This window comes from Gossypium arboreum, chromosome 3 (genome assembly GCF_025698485.1).
Source record: "Gossypium arboreum isolate Shixiya-1 chromosome 3, ASM2569848v2, whole genome shotgun sequence".
Classification (NCBI taxonomy): Eukaryota; Viridiplantae; Streptophyta; class Magnoliopsida; order Malvales; family Malvaceae; genus Gossypium; species Gossypium arboreum.
Window position 1 is genome coordinate 455,957 of NC_069072.1, and position 18,332 is coordinate 474,288.

Here is an 18,332-nt window from a genome sequence, read left to right on the forward strand (position 1 = left end):
GCTCTAACTCTGATTCACTGTTCCAAGTCAGAAAACAGGTCATTTTCACACTTTTCACTTCATTATTTCCTCCCTTAAAAATGTAATAATTTAAAATTTGTTGATATAAGGTTGAACGTTGTTGATGTTAAGGTCAAACAAGGAGACAATAGTGGTGCTGGGCAATTCACCTCGCTTAGAGCTAGGTGGAGAGTCAACTTTGAGGGAGCTTGGATGGCAATGGTGGATACGTCGGAAACGGGGGATAAAGAAGAGAGGGTATCCTTTTTTCAGTCGGGACTGATGGTTTATATATTCTTAATTGTAATCTCAAGGTGCCACACGTCATATTCTCATTAGCGAGTTGAGCGTAAATAATCAAGTGTTCTTGTAATAGCCTAATTTTCAGTGGTATCAGAACAGTGATTCGAAATCACTAAATCGGACAAATGAGTAGGAAATATTATTAATTTAGTGAGTATAAGTTAAATGTGAAGTTAGGAAAAATTTTGAAGTAGTGAATAGTGTACTAAAAATAAATATTAAAATAATTAGAATCGAAAACGAGGTATCGAGACCTCGAGAATTTTAAATCGAGCTATAAATATTTTTATAAATATTTATGGAGTGTTAATAAGTCAGTATTAAAGTTTCGTTCAAGAAATTTTAAAGTTCTGATAGTTAATTGAACAAAAAGGACTAAATTGTATTAAATGCAAAATTGTGGAAAATGATTAAATAGCTTAAATGATAAAAGAAAGAGGGTTTAAAAGGAAAATAGACCCAAGTTCTCTTTGGGCTGGACGACAATGGCATGAAATCAGCAAGAAAATAAGGAGAATTAAGGGTAAAATTAGAAAATTACAAAATGTACTTAATAAAGCTAGGACTAAAGTGGAATTATCTAGATTTCTCTTTATTTTTTCTGCATTCTTATCAGCAAAAACACCATGGAAGAGTTCCCTTAAAGCTGGTTTTTCATATTTTTACTTCAAGTAAGTTCAATTCAAGAAATTCTGAATTTCAATAGTTATGAAATAACTTATAATGTCTAGGAAAAGTATTAATTGAGAAAATTATCTTAATTGAGGGGTTAATTGAGTAAGGACTGAATTGTATGAATTGTGAACTTTGGGGCAAAATGGAAATCAACATTTTGCACTAAAACTGTTTTGGACAGCAGTAGTAGTCTAACTTTGAAAAATCACCAAAAATTGTAGAAATATAATTAGAGGATGGATAAAATATGAAATTAAAGCTTATTGAGTCTAGTTTGTTATAGAAAAAATGATGTAAGCAATGGAATTGTAGATCATGAGATATGATAAATTTTGTGACATAAGGTCAGAATGATTTCGGGTTCCCCTGTTCTAACTTTGTAAAATCATAAAAAATTGGATAAAAATAATTAGGAGCTTAAATTTATATTTTTAGAATCCTGAATGAGTCTATTTTCAAGAGAAATAAACAGAAACATCATTTGAATCTTGTACAATGAGATAATTAATTTTTAGTGAAGAAGGGTCGAAACTATTAGACAACAGAATAGGGGAGACTTCAATGAATAAACTGTATTAATTGGCCCAACCAAAAATTATGAAATTTTTATGGTGAGAACATATGTGAGTCTAGTTTTAGGAAAAATTAGCGAATCTTAATTTGGAGTTCTGTAGCTTCACATATAAATAATTTAGTGACTATGACATAGGTGGATAGCTTGACTATTCACATAAATAATTAGTGAAAATTATGGATAAGGTTACTTACAAGTGTGTTATTTATACTAAGGATGTGGATGGAGAGGAGGAGGAGGAAAAAATATATGAATGACTCGTGTATAAATTGATCACATGCCCGATTATAATCGATAAGTGTTGGATTAGAAATGATATAATGTTTTATTTGGAATATTTATTATGAAATTATGATTATCGTTATAATACAAAAATTGAACTTGTGAGTTTATATGGCTAAATTTTGGTGATTATTTGTTAATTTTATGAATTTCATGATGTTTTATTTCATATGTATTGATGATAAAATCGTGAATAATGTAAAAGCATGAAAATTGAATAAATGATCAAATTGAGCATTTCAGTTCAGTGACAAGATTAATTGAAGGAAAAGACCATGGTTGGACCATGGCAACAAGTGATAAGTGATAGCTTCGGCTACACTTATCTGATCAAAGACAAGTGAAAGTGATAAGTGATAGCTTCGGCTACACTTATCTGATCAAGGACAAATGACAAGTGAAAAGTGGTAGCTTCGGCTACCTGATCAGTGAAAAGTGGTAGCTTCGGCTACCTGATCAGTGAAAAGTGGTAGCTTCTTCTACTTGATCAATGAAAAGTGGTAGCTCCGGTTACCTGATCAGTGAAAAATGGTAGCTCCGGCTACCTGATCAGTGAATAGTGGTAGCTTCGGCTACAAGTGACAAGTGATTTCCGTATAAGACCATATTTGGGATATGGCGTCGGTGTGATATATGCTACTGTATAAGACCATATCTGGGATATGGCATCAATGAGATATGTGATTAGGTATACGACCATATTGGGCTATGGCATCGATGTGTGATATGTGATTACGTGTAAGACCATAGTGGGCTATGGCATCGATATATGAATATGTGTAAGACCATAGTGGGCTATGGCATCATTATGTGAAGATGTGTAAGACCATAGTTGAACTATGGCATCGAGAAAACAAAGTACTCAATTCCGTAAGACGCTCACTAATTTGACAAAGTTTGGTAAGTGTTACATGGAATTATGTGATCTGAGAAGTACGAGTTGATAAGATATGAGTATAGAACTTGGTTGATAAATGAATTTATTTGTGATTATATAATTGTTCATCTTGAATGTATTGTCCATATGTATTGATAATTCAAACGTATTAATGAATAAAATTCGACATGGAATAAATTGAATACTGAGACAAATAATTATGAAATTGAACTCGAAATTCATGAAAATGATGGTTATTGATATATGGAGACATGAGACATTGGTATATGAATATGGAAAATGTTTGATAAATGTGTTTATTCATAATTATGGAATTATATACCTCATGTGTACTATTTGCATATAGATGATATTTCAAATACTTTGGTTATTTAAGCTTAAATATGAAACAAAGATGAAATCAAGATAAGTTGTTATAAAATATATTTAGATTACAGAGATATGGCTGATATATGTTGTATGATTACATAACGTGAAATTGTGTATATATATGAGAAATTTAATGAGAAATGAGCCCATACATGTTTCTTGTTATTTATATGAAGTGTACGACTGACAAGGGTGATCAAGTTATAAACAGAGAGTTACACGGGTTGAAAACACTATGCAGTGACTCTCCAAAGTGTGAAAATTTTCTAAGTGTTGCAAAAGTTTCATATGTTTACGGTTTGGTCCCGAACCACCCTGAATGTATGTTTTGGGCCCCATAGGCCCATATAAGGGACGTTAAACATATGTATGAAAGTTTTTAATTTAAAAGAAATTTTATGGATGATTTTTACATGATTGATCATATTAAGTTCGGTAATGCCTCGTACCCTATTCTAGGCTCAAAATACGGGTAGGGGGTGTTACAGTTCTGTCGTCATAGGTCTAGATAAGGTAGCGATAAGACGTTCTTTCAATCACTTCAGATGGGATATGGTAGTTGAGACCAAAAGTGACAGTTAATAAGTGGATTCCATGTATGTTTACATATGCTCTTGCGAATGTGGAACTGAGGCATACCCCTGAATGGTTCTAAGTAAGCGGAACTTTCGTTTGACACAAGCTTAAAGAGTTGCCTACAAAAAATATAAGTGTCTCAAAAAAGTAAAAATATGTTAATATTTGATTGTATCGAAAATTAAATTTAGTTTAATCTTATAGTAACTTTGATTAAACCAAAACCTGGATTTTTATAATTTTATAAAGCTAAATTGGGTTTGCCATATGCTTAGCTTTGCTTATTTAAGCTAGGCAAGTTGTGTATTTTTTTTTTCCTTTTAAGTTTCTGTTTATTTCGAAGAAACAACTTTTATGAAAAATATTTTTAATTTTTTCTGATGTTTGTTTCATATAAAATAGAATGGGTAAGGTAAAAAGTATTCCAGTCAGTGTAGAATTATCCCTTTATTCTGGTAAAGTATCTTACCAAAAATTTTTATTTTTTTCCATAAGATATTTTTCAAATTAATAGGACTCTTTTCATTGTAACCCCCATACCCAACCCAAAAATCGGGTCAAATCACAAGGATATTACATCCTCTACTACATTCTTCACTTATCAAATATTTTCTTATAAGCTTTCATAACTTTTCAATTTAGTCCATTTTTTTCATAAAAATTCAATATTCACTAATTAATCATATTAAATCAATTTTCTTTCTTGTTACACTTTAATCACATAATTTATGTGAATATCTGATTTCACATATCAAATTTCTATGTATTTCACTTCTATTATTTCATTCATATATTTTCTCAAATTTAACAATTTAATCCTTGTCATCATAAAATTTCATATTTTTTCCGTAATTTCACTTTTACAGTACTTTATGCATATTTTATCACCTTATAACAAATTCATTAAACTTTTATCACAATTTCTTTATTCACATATTCAATTGTTTCACACTTAAACTTTTGTACATTTTTCAATTTAGTCCCTATTGCCATGTAATTTATTTTTCACCATATAAGCTTTTTAATCAAACAATTCATTATAATATCTTATTTCACATAACAAATTTTCAAGCATATCACTTCTCTTGTTTCAATTATAAATTTCACAAAGTTTACAATTTAATCCTTAATATCATGAAGATTCATTTTTACTATAAATTCACCTTAACATCACTTTGTAATCAATTCACTACTTATCATAAATCTCAAATGTATATTTGTTCCATTGAAAACAACTTTTATTAAATATTTTCAGGAAATCTGCCAAATAACAAAAAGTATTTTATATAGATCTATCCAAACATCAGAAACTATTAGTTTTTCTAGAAAAGTAAATCATTTTTCAAAAGCCATTTTCAATGAAACAAACGGAGCTTAAATTGTAACTTAGAAAAAAAAGAAGGGTTATGATAGTGAATTTCGAAAAATTTGTACTATATTTTCAAAGTGATTGTATGAATTAATCGAGATAAAGGTCTCAATTCATTCAAATGGTCAATTCGTCCCTAAGGAAGCAACAGAGTTTATCATAGACCCATGAGGTCATGAGCGCAAAGCTTAGATGACCATAGGAGTTATCGATTGCATGATCAAAACCGGAGACCGGTTAAAGGTAAAGCAAGCAGAATAGATTTTCAACTTCAAAACTACATTTACAATCATATATATGCTCTTAATTACTAATGGAAGTTCAGCTACAGCACAAAATATTAGAACAAATAAACCTGGTTGTAAAATCAATCATTTAGAACCGAGGGCAAAGGACAACTCCGGTCGGAGTATGTTCTTTACAGATGATTTTGTCTGATTTGAATGTTTTCCGGCCCCCTGTTGCTTCTTCCTCTTCATGGCCTCTTCCTTTCATCTTTGAAGCTCCGCTAGTTCCGTATAACGGGTTCTCTTTGAGCAACTTTTCCAACTCTTCTTTCTCTTTTCTAGCTTGCTCCTGTCGATGTTGATTAAAGTTGGCTGCAGGCTAAAACATTGAGTCACAACCGTAAACTAGAGTGAGGGGTTCAAAAAATTATACCAGGGAAACCAACTGTGTGATTTCTCTGTCAAGACCGAGTTCGTCTCATCTGGACCATTTTCGGCAGTACACACCATAAAAGTATCAAATGTTATATATGAGATGGCATTCCCATTGCAGAAAATGAATAATTGAAACAAACACCAACAGACAAGCATTCGTAGGACATTTGTATTAGATATTACCTCCTTTTGCCTAGCCTCAAGAGGAGCTGCAACCTTCCATTTTGGATTTCTTTCTAAACCAGACAACAGTTAGTAAAAAAACGGCTGACAAGTCGTGTTCCTTTTCCCTTTCTTTCTTTTCTTTCTCTCACCATAATTCTTGATTCACAAAGTAAACTACAAGAAATCAGCAAACTAACCTTTGTGACACCAAAGGCACTAAAATATGTTTTAATGCGGCATATAAATGAGCATTGAATCAGTTTAATTAAAACAAGTTAGCAGAATTGTCCTTCAAGAAATCCTGTGCAGAAGATAGTGAAGTAACTTACTGCAGTTATATAAATAATCATTGTGATACTTCAAACCTTGCACCAAAGTACATTTTAGACATCATCATATATTCATGGAAGGTGAATAATAACGGTTCAACCCAAAACACTTGGCTACAATGGCTATCTATCACTATAAATAACAAAACCAACAAAATAAGAGGCTTTTGGCAATTGAAGGCATCTCTTTTTTTGTTCTACAATGGTAAAGCACATAAATAACCTCTCTCCATTATTTTCCTTTGCATTTTCTATCTGGATGTTATTAGGTAGCATGAGCTGTACAAAACAGCACATTACTCAGCTTGGAAAATTTCCATATAACTGAGGGAGGTAAGAAAAACGGATTTGCGTACATGAAACTGAATGATCTGAATTCATCATTCATCAATACTAAAATTAAAGCATGAAATGAGTTTTGAATTTCACAAGACCTGAGAACCCACTTGGGATCCTTGCATTCATTCTTCCAATATGAATTGTGGTTACATCATCCCCCTGAACCAAATATCATATAATCAAGAAAAGGAAAAAAAAAAAAAAAGGCTATCTAATAATGTATCTGCTTCCGGTAAATCAAAAGCATTGTGATTCCAAACTTCAATGTGACATTGTTTCTCAAATATTAATAGAACCAGCAAACTTGGAAAATGTACCAAAGTTAAGAAGCAGACTAGATAAATTTCAAGAAGATATGCAAGAACTCTGAAAAGAAAATAAACTACATGCACAAGGAGTAGCTATTTGATATACCTTTTCCTTCCTCTTCTTCTATTAATATGTCACTAGCACTTTTCAGCTTTTCTGCTCTATGGTCACAAGATTTGAGCTAGAAGATTTAAAGCTCCTACTTCTTTGCCTCTTATAATGCTTTGGAATCTGAGAATAGCTCCGGTGACATCTTACCATTGGAAAATGACTTTTGCATCATCATAGACTAACAGAGCAACTCTTCCTTCTGTGCAACAACACGATTAATTGAGCGACAGCTATAAGATTTGTATTTGTATTTATTCTATCACTTCTCGTAAAATCTCTAAGTTTAGCTCCAATTGTATTTGTATTTATCCTATTTCGATTTTTTTCAAAGCAAAAGGCTCACATGTCAGGTGCCCACCGGATGTTGATAGTTTCATGGAAGATGTCAAGTAATAAATCCATCATACTTTATTGGAATATTCAGCAACACTTCATAATCAGAACGGTAGTCATTAAATAAATCTACTATCATGAAGGTGCTCAAAGAAGTCAAGGCAATTATGCCATCTTGAACAGAAAGATATCAGACGCATGTCAAGACATACTCAACCAAGAGATTCAACAGCCATAAAAGTGAAAACGAAACTGAAACCATCGGTTTACAAAATGCCAATGACACATTCAACTGCAGCAGCACCTTCACTTTGGCACGTCCAACTAATCTAATTGCCACTTCTTAAAAGATTCTTGCTTAGGACTCAGATTCTACAAAGATTATAATGGTAAAAACCAATCAAACTACATAGCCTTTCTTATTAAGTTGAAAGATCACCGAACAATACACAAATAAGTTATGGGTTAGTGCAGATAAACTTGAAGAACTCGTATTCCAATCCGATATCCATAAGACAAATTCCAGAGCTCCCAACTTTTCTTACAATATACCTTACATTTGCATATATGTTAACAAGATTAACTTTAATAGCATGTATATAAACCGGATCACCTGCTATGAGAGTAAGCCCTGAAGCACATGCTATCGGTTAATCACCTCAAAATAACAAATTAATATCAAACGTTTCTCCTGCACAATTGAATTGCTAAAAGTCAATCATTAAATTATATAAAGGAATTTTAAAAGATCAAACTTCAATTAATCCTTCATCAAATTGACCCGAAAATTCAATTATAGAGAACTGAAAAAATAAAAATATCATCTAAATTTCAGATGAGATATGTAGATTCCCGCCTTTTAATAGCTATTTGGCTTACGAGGAAATAACTATATGACTAAATTTTCTTTATAGCATTTTATTTTGGGTCTTGTTAAAGGAATTTTATGTTAAATAATATATTGTTTATAATTATTGTGTTATATTTGGTTAAATCATTTAAAATAAATACATCAATTTAGGGTTAAATCATTTAAAGTAATTTGAATCTTTTAGTTAAAATTTATCCTTTTTTATGGTTAAAAATTAAATGCTAAGGGTCTGATTATATTTTGTCTATTTTTACTTTAAAGTTGGACAATTAGTCCATGTAGAATAGATTAAAAATAAATTGATCCTTTCTGTTAAAAATTTCATCCATTTTTACTGTTGAAAATTTGTGTGACTAACGAAATAACTAGATAGTTTAATGTAATGTGTCACGTATATCTCATACTAAGGTCCAAATACAGGTTTTTAATAATAAAAATGGATAAAATTTTTAATAGAAAAAATAGTTTCCTCTCTTTTTTTTTTCTCTTTTTTTTTTTTGTGAATATTACAAATTCAAAGTGTTTACATCAAACTACTAGAAGTAAAAAGACCATTTGCTTTATCTTAACATAATTCTTGTAAAATCTCCATAGGAATCTCTTCATCAGCAATTCGATTATTCTTCCTGAGAATATACAGAAAACCACAATCTTTTGCACTTTAATAATTGTTTGGTGCTTATAACTAATGCTGAAATTGCATCCTTTAGTTGCTTATCTTCAATGACTTTAATTACCTTCATGCTATCTATATAAATCAGTATTCTTTCATATCTTCATTCGTTTAAAATAGACAGTCCATCTAAAATGCTTCATAGCTCAACTTCAAATATCGAACACTCCCCTGTATAATTATTATAACTCATAATAGATGTCTCTTTCATCAGCATACAAGGGCTACTTTACTCAAAATTTTAATAGAAAGAATAAAAAGTAATCATAATTTTACCGCTACAACAAGTAGACGAAATCATTGAATTAAATATAATGTATATAAAGCAACGATTCTATGACTGTGCATGGAAAGAAGAACTCATAGCTGAAGAATTTGTGGAAAAATTTCTTGAAACCCAGTTCATGGATTTTAATTAAAAACAAATAATCCATTAAAAAAAATAGTAACATCAAAGAAACCCCCATCAAGGTTCCTTATCAATCATACATATAAATTACAAAAAAATGAAATTAAATAAATATAATATATATATATATATAACTTTTTTCATGAAGGATGAACCTTGTTAGGTGAAAGTCCATTAAAACCTGCAGATTTCATAGCAGCTTCAACATACAATTTAGACGCAATGTTTGCACCTTTTTCCATCAAATCCCCCATTTTTTTAACTGTCTCAGCAGTATCATCAACACCACTGAGTTCAGCTTTTGACTCGCGTTCCATTTCTTCCTCGAATCGCCTGAACTCATCCACGGCGGTTTCCATGACCGAGTCAAAATAATCCTCTGCTTGTTGCATGGTTATTTCAGCTCCTTTCACTTGTTTGTCTTCCTCTAGCTCCAAAGCTGCCCATGCCTTGTAAGATTCGATCTCGAAAAGCTTCATTAGGTCTTCCATGGCGGATGGATCGAAATTCTTGTTGCCTTGTATAGCTTGATCTGAGAGGAAAGTGAATTGAGAGAGGAGAGCTTCCATGGCTGTTTGATGAATTCAAATGCAGATCCACCTTAAATGAAATTTTATGTGTGCTACAATGAAGAAGAAATAAAGTTATATAGTGGGTGAAGAATCATATATAGGGATACCTACTTTCCTCCTAATATCTCAGCTAAATACTAGTGTAAATAATTTCAAATTTAGTCCTCAATTTTTATACTTTTTGTCATTTTGATTTTTATTCTTTTTTTAGTTAAATTTAACTCTCGATATTTTAAAAAGAGTTATATTTAACTATCAATCTTTCAAAAAGAATCAAATTGCCACTTTTAACGAAAATACTAACTAAAATGTTAAAATTTTAAACATGTAACTTGCATCCCAATTCACGTTTACTTCATACTATTTTTTATTTCTAAAACTTTTTAATATTTTATAAATTTTAAATTATTTGTTAATATGATATACAAGATAAATAATGACATATTAGCATAAAAGTACGTATGGATGGACTGTCACACAAATTGTCGTGTCAACATCGTTAAAGAATTAATGTTTTAATTAGTATTTTCATTAAAAAATTAATTGATTCTTTTTGAAAAATTAATGGCCAAATTTAATTAAATAATAAAGATCAAATTGACAAAAGATATAAATATTTAGAGCTAAATTTAATAATATACCAAAAATAAAAAAAATTAAACTTTTGCTTCTTATAATTAATATATATAGATGGAGGGTTTATTTTTGGCCTAAAAATATACATGGCAAATCAATCATATTATTAAATTTTAGGTGAATTACTATAAAATAAAAAAAAAAAAAAAACAATGTAATAAAAATTAATAAACATAAATAAATAACAATATAAATATCAACCTTCATTTTATAAATTATAACAATAATTTTAATTTGATATAATTATATACATTAAATTTTAATTATTGTTCATATATATATATAAAATTTTTAGTATTTTCATAATTATTTTACAGTTTATGTTCAATATCCGTAATTACCTCCTAGCCTCCAAGATAAACCCTACAAACAATATTACGCAAACCTAAAATCTGCTCAAGACCTCATTAGTATTGTTGTGATTTGAATATTATTCTCCAATCATACCCCATTCCTTTACCTTTTTTATTTCCAAAGTGTAAACTAGTGGACCGTTGGATTTCCTTTCTCTTTCCATTTGATTTGTGGTAATGGATAAAAGTAATATAGAAGATTTGTGTTATAAATTGAATTATATTTTATGTTTTTATTTAAAAAATAAATAAATTAGTATTTATATGTTGAGAAAAAATAGTTTTTTGTTGCAGTTTGGGCAGTTAGTGTGCAATCGAAATGAAGGGTGGATTCTTGGTTTCAGCAGATATTTGGAACGTTGTATTATGCTAGACGTTGAACTTTGGGACATCTTGGATGGGTTGAAAGTTATACTAGATTGGAGTTTTGAGAGGGTTTTAATTCAAATTAATAGTCTTGAAGTTGTTAATGCCATTTAGGATAGATCATACGGGTATTTCAATTTCGCTTTGGTCAGGAGAATTTATAAGCTCTTTGCAATTGTAGGACACGGAGACTTACAGTATATTCCCCAAATAGAAAATAAGATCATAGATGGTATCGTCAAGATGGCTTGTGACGGAAAAACAGGATAGGGTTGATTGAGGATTCCCCATGGGAGGGATTAGTTTAGTTTCTTACATTTGACTTGCTCTTTCTTTTTTTTTTTAAATGGTCTTTTTGTTAAAAGTTACATATATTTTTATTGTTAAAAATTAGTCAATGTATGTCAATATGAGGTACAAATTACTATATGTAACTATCTTATTATTCTATCAACTACGTCAATTTTCAGCAGTTAATTAAAAAAAAAAAAAAGGGAAAATCCCTTTACACAAATTGGTGGTGTGAATAAAGTGGGGAAGTGGATGGTATACCTTATCTCAATCAAAGGATAGAAGGAATCTTTTAACATAGCGAAACAAAGTAGGGCCATCATCATTTGACATTGTCAAGCATCAAAATTGGGCAAACAGAAAAAATTTTCAAAGTAGGGATCTTTTTTTTCAATGTTACCAATAATGTAAATTTAGGTCATGATTTTGGGGAAAAAAGTTCTGACACATCACGAGCTTACACATTTTTGGTATTTAGATTTATAATATCAAACAAAAAATGTGATGGGGACCGTCCTTGGGTACTGACCGTTGAAATTTAATACATTGGCCCTCTACAATTGTACATTATCATCCCCTTACCAAATTATTAACATTTTCTTTTAGATAAGATACAAAATAAAGAAGGGCTTAATTATTAAATTGTCCATGAAATTATATGACTTTAATTTTACCCTAAAAAGTGAACTATGGTTAATAAGAGCATATTGTGGATTGAGTATTAGTTCGATTGACATCGGCATTATTGTTAGTGTAAGAGGACTTAGATTCAAGTATACTGAAACGCATTATTTTCCTATTTAAGGGTTGGGGAGAGACGTTAAGTAGCTCTAGATATTGTATAAAAAAACAGTTATATTGATATTAATGTTCAAAATAATAATAAAAGAACATAGTATGTGTCACGTTTTTATTAGTTAGTTTTGTATGTGGTGTTATACATTATGAAAAAAGAAAACAAAAGAACCCCACATTTGGTAGTTATGTGAAAAAATGATATTTATAATTGACCTGAATTTAACTAAAAAAAAAGTTTATTGATATAAACAACTGGACTTATATTTTAAATTCAAAATTTAAAGCGTTAAATTTTTAAAAATAAAATTAAATAAACTAAATTCTAAATAAAAATATAAAAATTTATACCATTATGTTTTAACACAAAGAGTGATCATCTTGGCCTGTTATTGGCCCAAAACAGATATGGTTTGCTTTTAGTACCTTCATGAGAACCATCATGGAAAGCCTTCATTTGGGCTTGAATTAGCAAGCGACCCTTATAAAATTTAACTTTTGACCTTTTGAAATTTACAATATTTTAATTTGATAAATGATAAAATTATACTTTACTTAAAAATAATAATTTTTTTATTTAGTCATTTAAGAATTATAAAGAGATAATCTTTTAAAATTGTGAAATTACATTTTAGCTTTCATAAAAATATACAAATTCATTCTAGCCTCTCAAAAAAATTTCTAACTTTACCATTGCCTGCCCTTATAATGATTTTGACCATTCAAGCCACATGATCATTTGATCTTAGGTCAGTTTATGTGGGTTAGTATTTTTAAAAAATTTTGTTTTTATCGCAATCTTTACAAATAATAGCCAACATACTCAAGTGATAAATGTTAAAAGTAACATATTTTAATCTCGTTCTTAATACGTTTTTGGATGATTAATCAATGTAAATTGGTGAATTTTATACTCATAATCCTTTACATTCATGTTACTATATTTAAGAGAGCATTTTGGAGCCACACGGGCTTAGACACACGGCCATGTGAGCCACACGGACTTAGACACACGGGCATATGCCAGACCATGTGGATTTTGCGATTCGCACTCCAAATACGAGAAAAAATGTAATTTTTAGGTTTTTCAAGTATTCTAAAACCTATATATTCCAAATATAAGAATAGAAGTGGGAGACGTCAGAGAATATTAAAAAAAATAACTCGGAAAACACCATCGAAGCCTATGCAAAAGCATATTTCCACCAAAATTGAAGATCTCCTTTTGATTTCTTTGAAGTTTATTATGAGTTTCTCTATTTCCTATGGGTATACTGTCTTTGAGATGTTGTTATTCGCGATTATGAACTAATTTTCTAAATACCTAGGGGAGATAAACCCCATGATAAATTTTGTCTTTTAATTTCTATTTTACGCAATAAATACTTGAATATTATTCTCAATTATAAATTCTTAATTCTTGATTTAATATTTCTTGATTATTAATTCGTTTTTTATGTGCTTAATTCGGAAGAGGAATAGACCTTATTTAAGAGTAGATCTAGCCTAATTGAGTGGAGTTGCATACAATTTTAGAAATAGGACGACATAAATCTACTGGATTAAAGTCAAATCTAATAGGGGAATCTATAGATCAAGTTAATGAGATAATAGAGATTTTAATTAGAATGAAATTTCAATTAATCACCCTAGAATCAGTTGCTCTTAGTCTTGAAGAGAGATATTAGCATATTTTATAGATTTCTACGGATCAATATATTAAGAGAATAAATTGTTTAATTCAGATTGATAATGACATATCTAGTCCTTGATTGTTAATCGATTATTTTCCTAATTTGTTATTTATCATGTTCTTAATTAATTAATTTAACTAATTTTAGTTTTAATCAATCATTTTAATTTGTTAGTTAAATAATAAAAAGACGGTAATTACTAATACTTTTACTGCATGTTTGGGTGGCTGTAATACTAAACCATTACAACTGAATTCAGTGGGCCCCTCATTAAAACTTTGTTTGGTTGGGTGTAATGGGTTATTATAGCCTCATTCAATACGGCCTTATTCAACGCAAAAGTCCGTTTACAATTCGGCACTCTCCCCACGGAATAGGGATTCAACGAATGGCTGGGTGAAAAATTATGTTGAGACTTTCAACTTTACCCTTCTCTTTCTCACGTCTGAAGCAATCTCTTCTTTTTTCATTCTTCTTCCTATTTTATTCCAAACTTGTCTCCCTCTTTTTCATGCTTCTGTTATCACCAACTCTATCTCCCTTTGATAAACCCTAACAAGGCCTTCAATTAAGATTCGTTTTTCTAACTCCAACCCTTAACAAGGCTTTCGATTGAGATGGAAACTTGAGAAGAGAAACAATCGGCAGTCCTCCCTCAGGTAACTCTTCTCCCATTTTGATTTCTTTTTTTTCTAGTTTTTTTTTGTTAAATTAGTAGAAATAATAGGTATTTTCAAGTTTTTTTTAGTCTATTTGCTGATAATTTTTGTTAACTTTTTTGGTTTTTTTTTTAATCTTGGGGTGTGAAAATATATTGATGTAATCTTCAGTTTTTACTATTGTATGTGAATTGGATTTTCCCCATGATTGGAGAAATCAAGGCTGGAGTCTCGATTAGGGCTCTTTTTTTGCCAAAAATCCTAAGAAAAAGTGTTTTTTTTGGAAAGAAATACCGAATGAGCTCGAGAATTGGCGTACGTTAAGTTTACGCCATAGGCCTTTGGTCTTTGGGGGATCCATTTCCATTCAGTTCGCTAGATCTGTTGCTCTTCATATGTTTCAACATCAAGATTCAACTCTTTTTTCTTTCATTTTACATTTATTTTGAATTATTTCTGAAAATCATTTTTAATCATTTTATGATGCTTCAAAATGGATCTGTCATGTTTCAAAATTTCAATAACGATTTTGATTTAGCTCAATCAATACAATTTTAATCAACCCAATTCTCTACTTCTAGCAGATTCATCTATTTGTTTACCTATATTAGCTTGAATTTTGTTGTAATCTCCTATACATCTTTATAGATCTAATAGTTTGTCAGTTTGGGTTGATTTTGAGTAGGATCAATGTAGATTGAATCAAATTAAGTTTTAAAATTTTCATTTATTTTGGATTTTGCCAATTTCGGGTTCGGACTGTTTTTATTTGGGTTTTTGTTGTTTTATGACCAGCTAATTTGGATTTGAAGCTCATGTTTTGGTCATTTTGTATTTGGATCAATTTGGGTTTAGGTCAAATGGATTCCGGTTGTCGACTTTATGGTTGGATTGTATAGTGTTGGTCTACATGTATGTATATGTTCGGGTTAATTCAGTTTTAGGTTAAATGGATTTCCATTTTCTAGTTTATGTTTGGGTAACTGTTGAAATCTTCAAATACCCAATTTCGTATTTGGGTTTATCTTTTTACTTCTAATGTGATTATTTCATGAACATGTATACTGACTTTAAATAATTTTGTATATGGAGCTTTGCTCACATTTGTGGCTTATAGCTTACGTTAAGAGACAAATTGAGTTCAGTTGAATTTTGCAGCTTTCTTGTTAGTGAATAAGCATGTCTCGTCACAAGTTTGAGCATCCAAGGCACGGTCATTGGGCTTTCTCCCGAGGAAAAGAGCCTCCCGACATCGAGGAAAAGGTTCATTTTCCCCTAGTTTTCCCTCTTAATTGTTTAACAATGTTTATTTTGTAGTTGTAGTTGTTAGATCAAATAAATTAGCTTGTTTTTGTTTTGTGTTTTAATTTGTGACTTGTACCCGAATTTGTAATTGCTAGTCTATGTTACTATTTTATGGTTTTCAATGAAGGCTTTCCCAAAAGATGATCCTACTAAGCCATGCAAATTAACTGCATTCTTGGGTTATAAGGCCAGAATGACCCATATTGTGAGGGAAGTTGAAAAGCCTGGATCAAGTATGTTTTCGTTTATGCATATGATCTATTAATTTTTATGTGTTATTTTTCTTAATGGATTTATGTTTTATATTTTTGTCTTTTAGAGTTTTACAAGAAAGGAACTTAAGATACTAAACCTTCTAACTGGGTAATCAAAAGTTTCTTATATCCTAATCAAGAACATAACTAATATTCATACAGTTCTATTTTGTTAGTATGAGAAGATGCTTTTTCACTTGTTTGAAGGTATATTTTTCTGCTTGACAAATTTGGTAGAATAAGATGGCAGGGTTTTGGTTTGGCAAAGTAAGAAGAGTTGTCATCGCTTTTTTATTGCACGAAAGTTCTTTTAAAGGAAAAATAGGTAGCCTGGCATTTTTTAGGTACCGTATTATTTTAATGGGTTAATCTCCATTTTTGCATTCAAGGGATACTAATGTCAAATGAAAATAATGATGTACTTTGTTGGAAACATGGTCCCGTTTGCTGTTTTCTTTTAGATTTCTGCAACCAAGCAAAGCCTTACGTTTTCCATTTTGGGAGAGCGAGTGAAAAGTAAAGAAGTATCCTTATGCTAGTGTCAGTTTTATTTCAAATTCACTTTTTTTACATTCTAGTTTTGTGTCAAACTTAAGTTATATGCCTATCAATATCCCATCGATATTCCTTGCAGATACTTTTGGCTTGCCTGGAGTAGCTTAGTTCTTGCACTAAAAGCCTGTTGGCTCAACAGGATGAACAAGTTCACAGTTTTGAGAGACCTCAATTTTGTTGTAGAAAACCTTGGTGTTGAGTTTTTCATAGGTACTGTTGTGGTATAATATTGATTTCTTTTTCCCCTTGCTGCTCAGAGTCATCTGTGACTGCATTTTGTTTTATTTAGTTCTCACCCTTTTCTCTCTTATTTTCCTGGTATTATAGTTTATCTTGTTGAATTTTACATTGTTTTGATATTGTCTATGGAAATGATTTAATAGCGATTGTTGCAAGATGAGGGGTGGAGACTTTGAGGCCTGCTTTACAGAGGTTATACATGACAAGGGCTTCTGCATATAGAGATGCTCTTAAGAGTTTCATAGAAGGATATCAAGAGGGTATCCAATAGATCATGGAGAAAAAGAAAGATTCTTCTAAAGCACAACAAGAAGGCAATACTGATAAAAATTCAACTTGATGGCTGATAAGTGCATAATCGAAGATGCATGTGAGTACTTCTCCAGCATACCTATTGTAGATACAAGTTTAGAGATTTGGTGGAGCTGGGTTAGCATGAAATCACAAGAATGATACATGTCCTAAGAATTTTCCAGTATTGAGAAAGTGACCTTTAAAAACAACAAAAATAATGGGAATCTCCATTGACAATGGTGATGCTCTTTCCTTCTCTCATAATTTAAATGAAATGAGAATGTGAAATGTAACATTATAATGTTTCTCTCATAATTTAAATGAAATGAGAATGTGAAATGTAACATTATAATGTTTGTTATATGTAACAAAGTATCGATTAAAATTATTACTTAACTCATAAATTAACATTTAAATTATATCATTAATTCTATTTTAGTCTCTAATTTTTTTAATCACAAGCAATTTATTACTTCTAATACTTTGTTTTTTATTGTAAAATAATTAAATTATTTGTTTCACTAATGATATTTTAGCACATTAAATATGTATTGCGTTTAAAAATAATAAAGTAGGTTATATATTATTTTTATAATATTATATATTATGATTTTTTAATTCATATAATAATAATTATATTAAGAATTTTATTACATTATATAATATTTTATTAAATTATATTTAATAATAAATATATTAAAATATAATTAAATTATTTATTTTAATTTTTATTAAAATATATTTAACAATAATTTTATTAAAATTTAATAATAATAACAATAATTATTTATCTAAAAAATTCTATTAAGGGTATTTTAGTCATTTAAGTATTTTTCTTATGCTATTACAACATCTATTCCATTACAGTTCTATTACATTACAACTCTATTCAATTACAACCTTATTCTATTACAGTGAACCAAATATACCCTTAATCTTCGTGAGATCAATATATTGCTCATCGTAGCTATACTATTTATCGACAGATGCACTTGCCTTTGTTGTATTTTTAGTTGGTTTCGTGGATATCATCAAGCATGTAAAGGAATTGCAGACTTATTTGAAACAATG

General features: G+C 30.1%; 1 protein-coding gene and 3 long non-coding RNA genes across 4 annotated transcripts; 1 reads left to right on the plus strand and 3 right to left on the minus strand.

Moving 5' to 3' along the window:
• Positions 1–5,283: 5,283 nt before the first annotated feature.
• Positions 5,284–6,256, minus strand: LOC128290168 (uncharacterized). The gene is made up of 2 exons (XR_008279810.1): positions 5,892–6,256; positions 5,284–5,645 (listed from the first exon to the last, which is right to left on the minus strand). It is a non-coding gene; the product is annotated as an uncharacterized LOC128290168 (long non-coding RNA).
• Positions 6,257–6,433: 177 nt separating this feature from the next.
• LOC128290169 (uncharacterized) lies at positions 6,434–8,167 on the minus strand. Its single transcript, XR_008279811.1, has 3 exons — positions 7,908–8,167; positions 6,956–7,160; positions 6,434–6,700 (listed from the first exon to the last, which is right to left on the minus strand). It is a non-coding gene; the product is annotated as an uncharacterized LOC128290169 (long non-coding RNA).
• A 1,080-nt stretch (positions 8,168–9,247) lies between these two features.
• LOC108475569 (uncharacterized) lies at positions 9,248–9,954 on the minus strand. Its single transcript, XM_017777548.2, has one exon. It carries the CDS (start codon positions 9,814–9,816, stop codon positions 9,388–9,390), a length of 429 nt encoding a protein of 142 aa, XP_017633037.1. The 5' UTR covers positions 9,817–9,954; the 3' UTR covers positions 9,248–9,387.
• Positions 9,955–14,343: 4,389 nt separating this feature from the next.
• Positions 14,344–16,135, plus strand: LOC128290171 (uncharacterized). The gene is made up of 3 exons (XR_008279814.1): positions 14,344–14,613; positions 15,772–15,876; positions 16,046–16,135. It is a non-coding gene; the product is annotated as an uncharacterized LOC128290171 (long non-coding RNA).
• The last annotated feature ends 2,197 nt before the right edge of the window (positions 16,136–18,332 follow it).

What these genes read in the sequence shown, in the direction of transcription:
- LOC108475569 (XM_017777548.2), bottom strand. Translation starts at nt 9,816, where the DNA reads ATGGAAGCTCTCCTCTCTCAATTCACTTTCCTCTCAGATCAAGCTATA.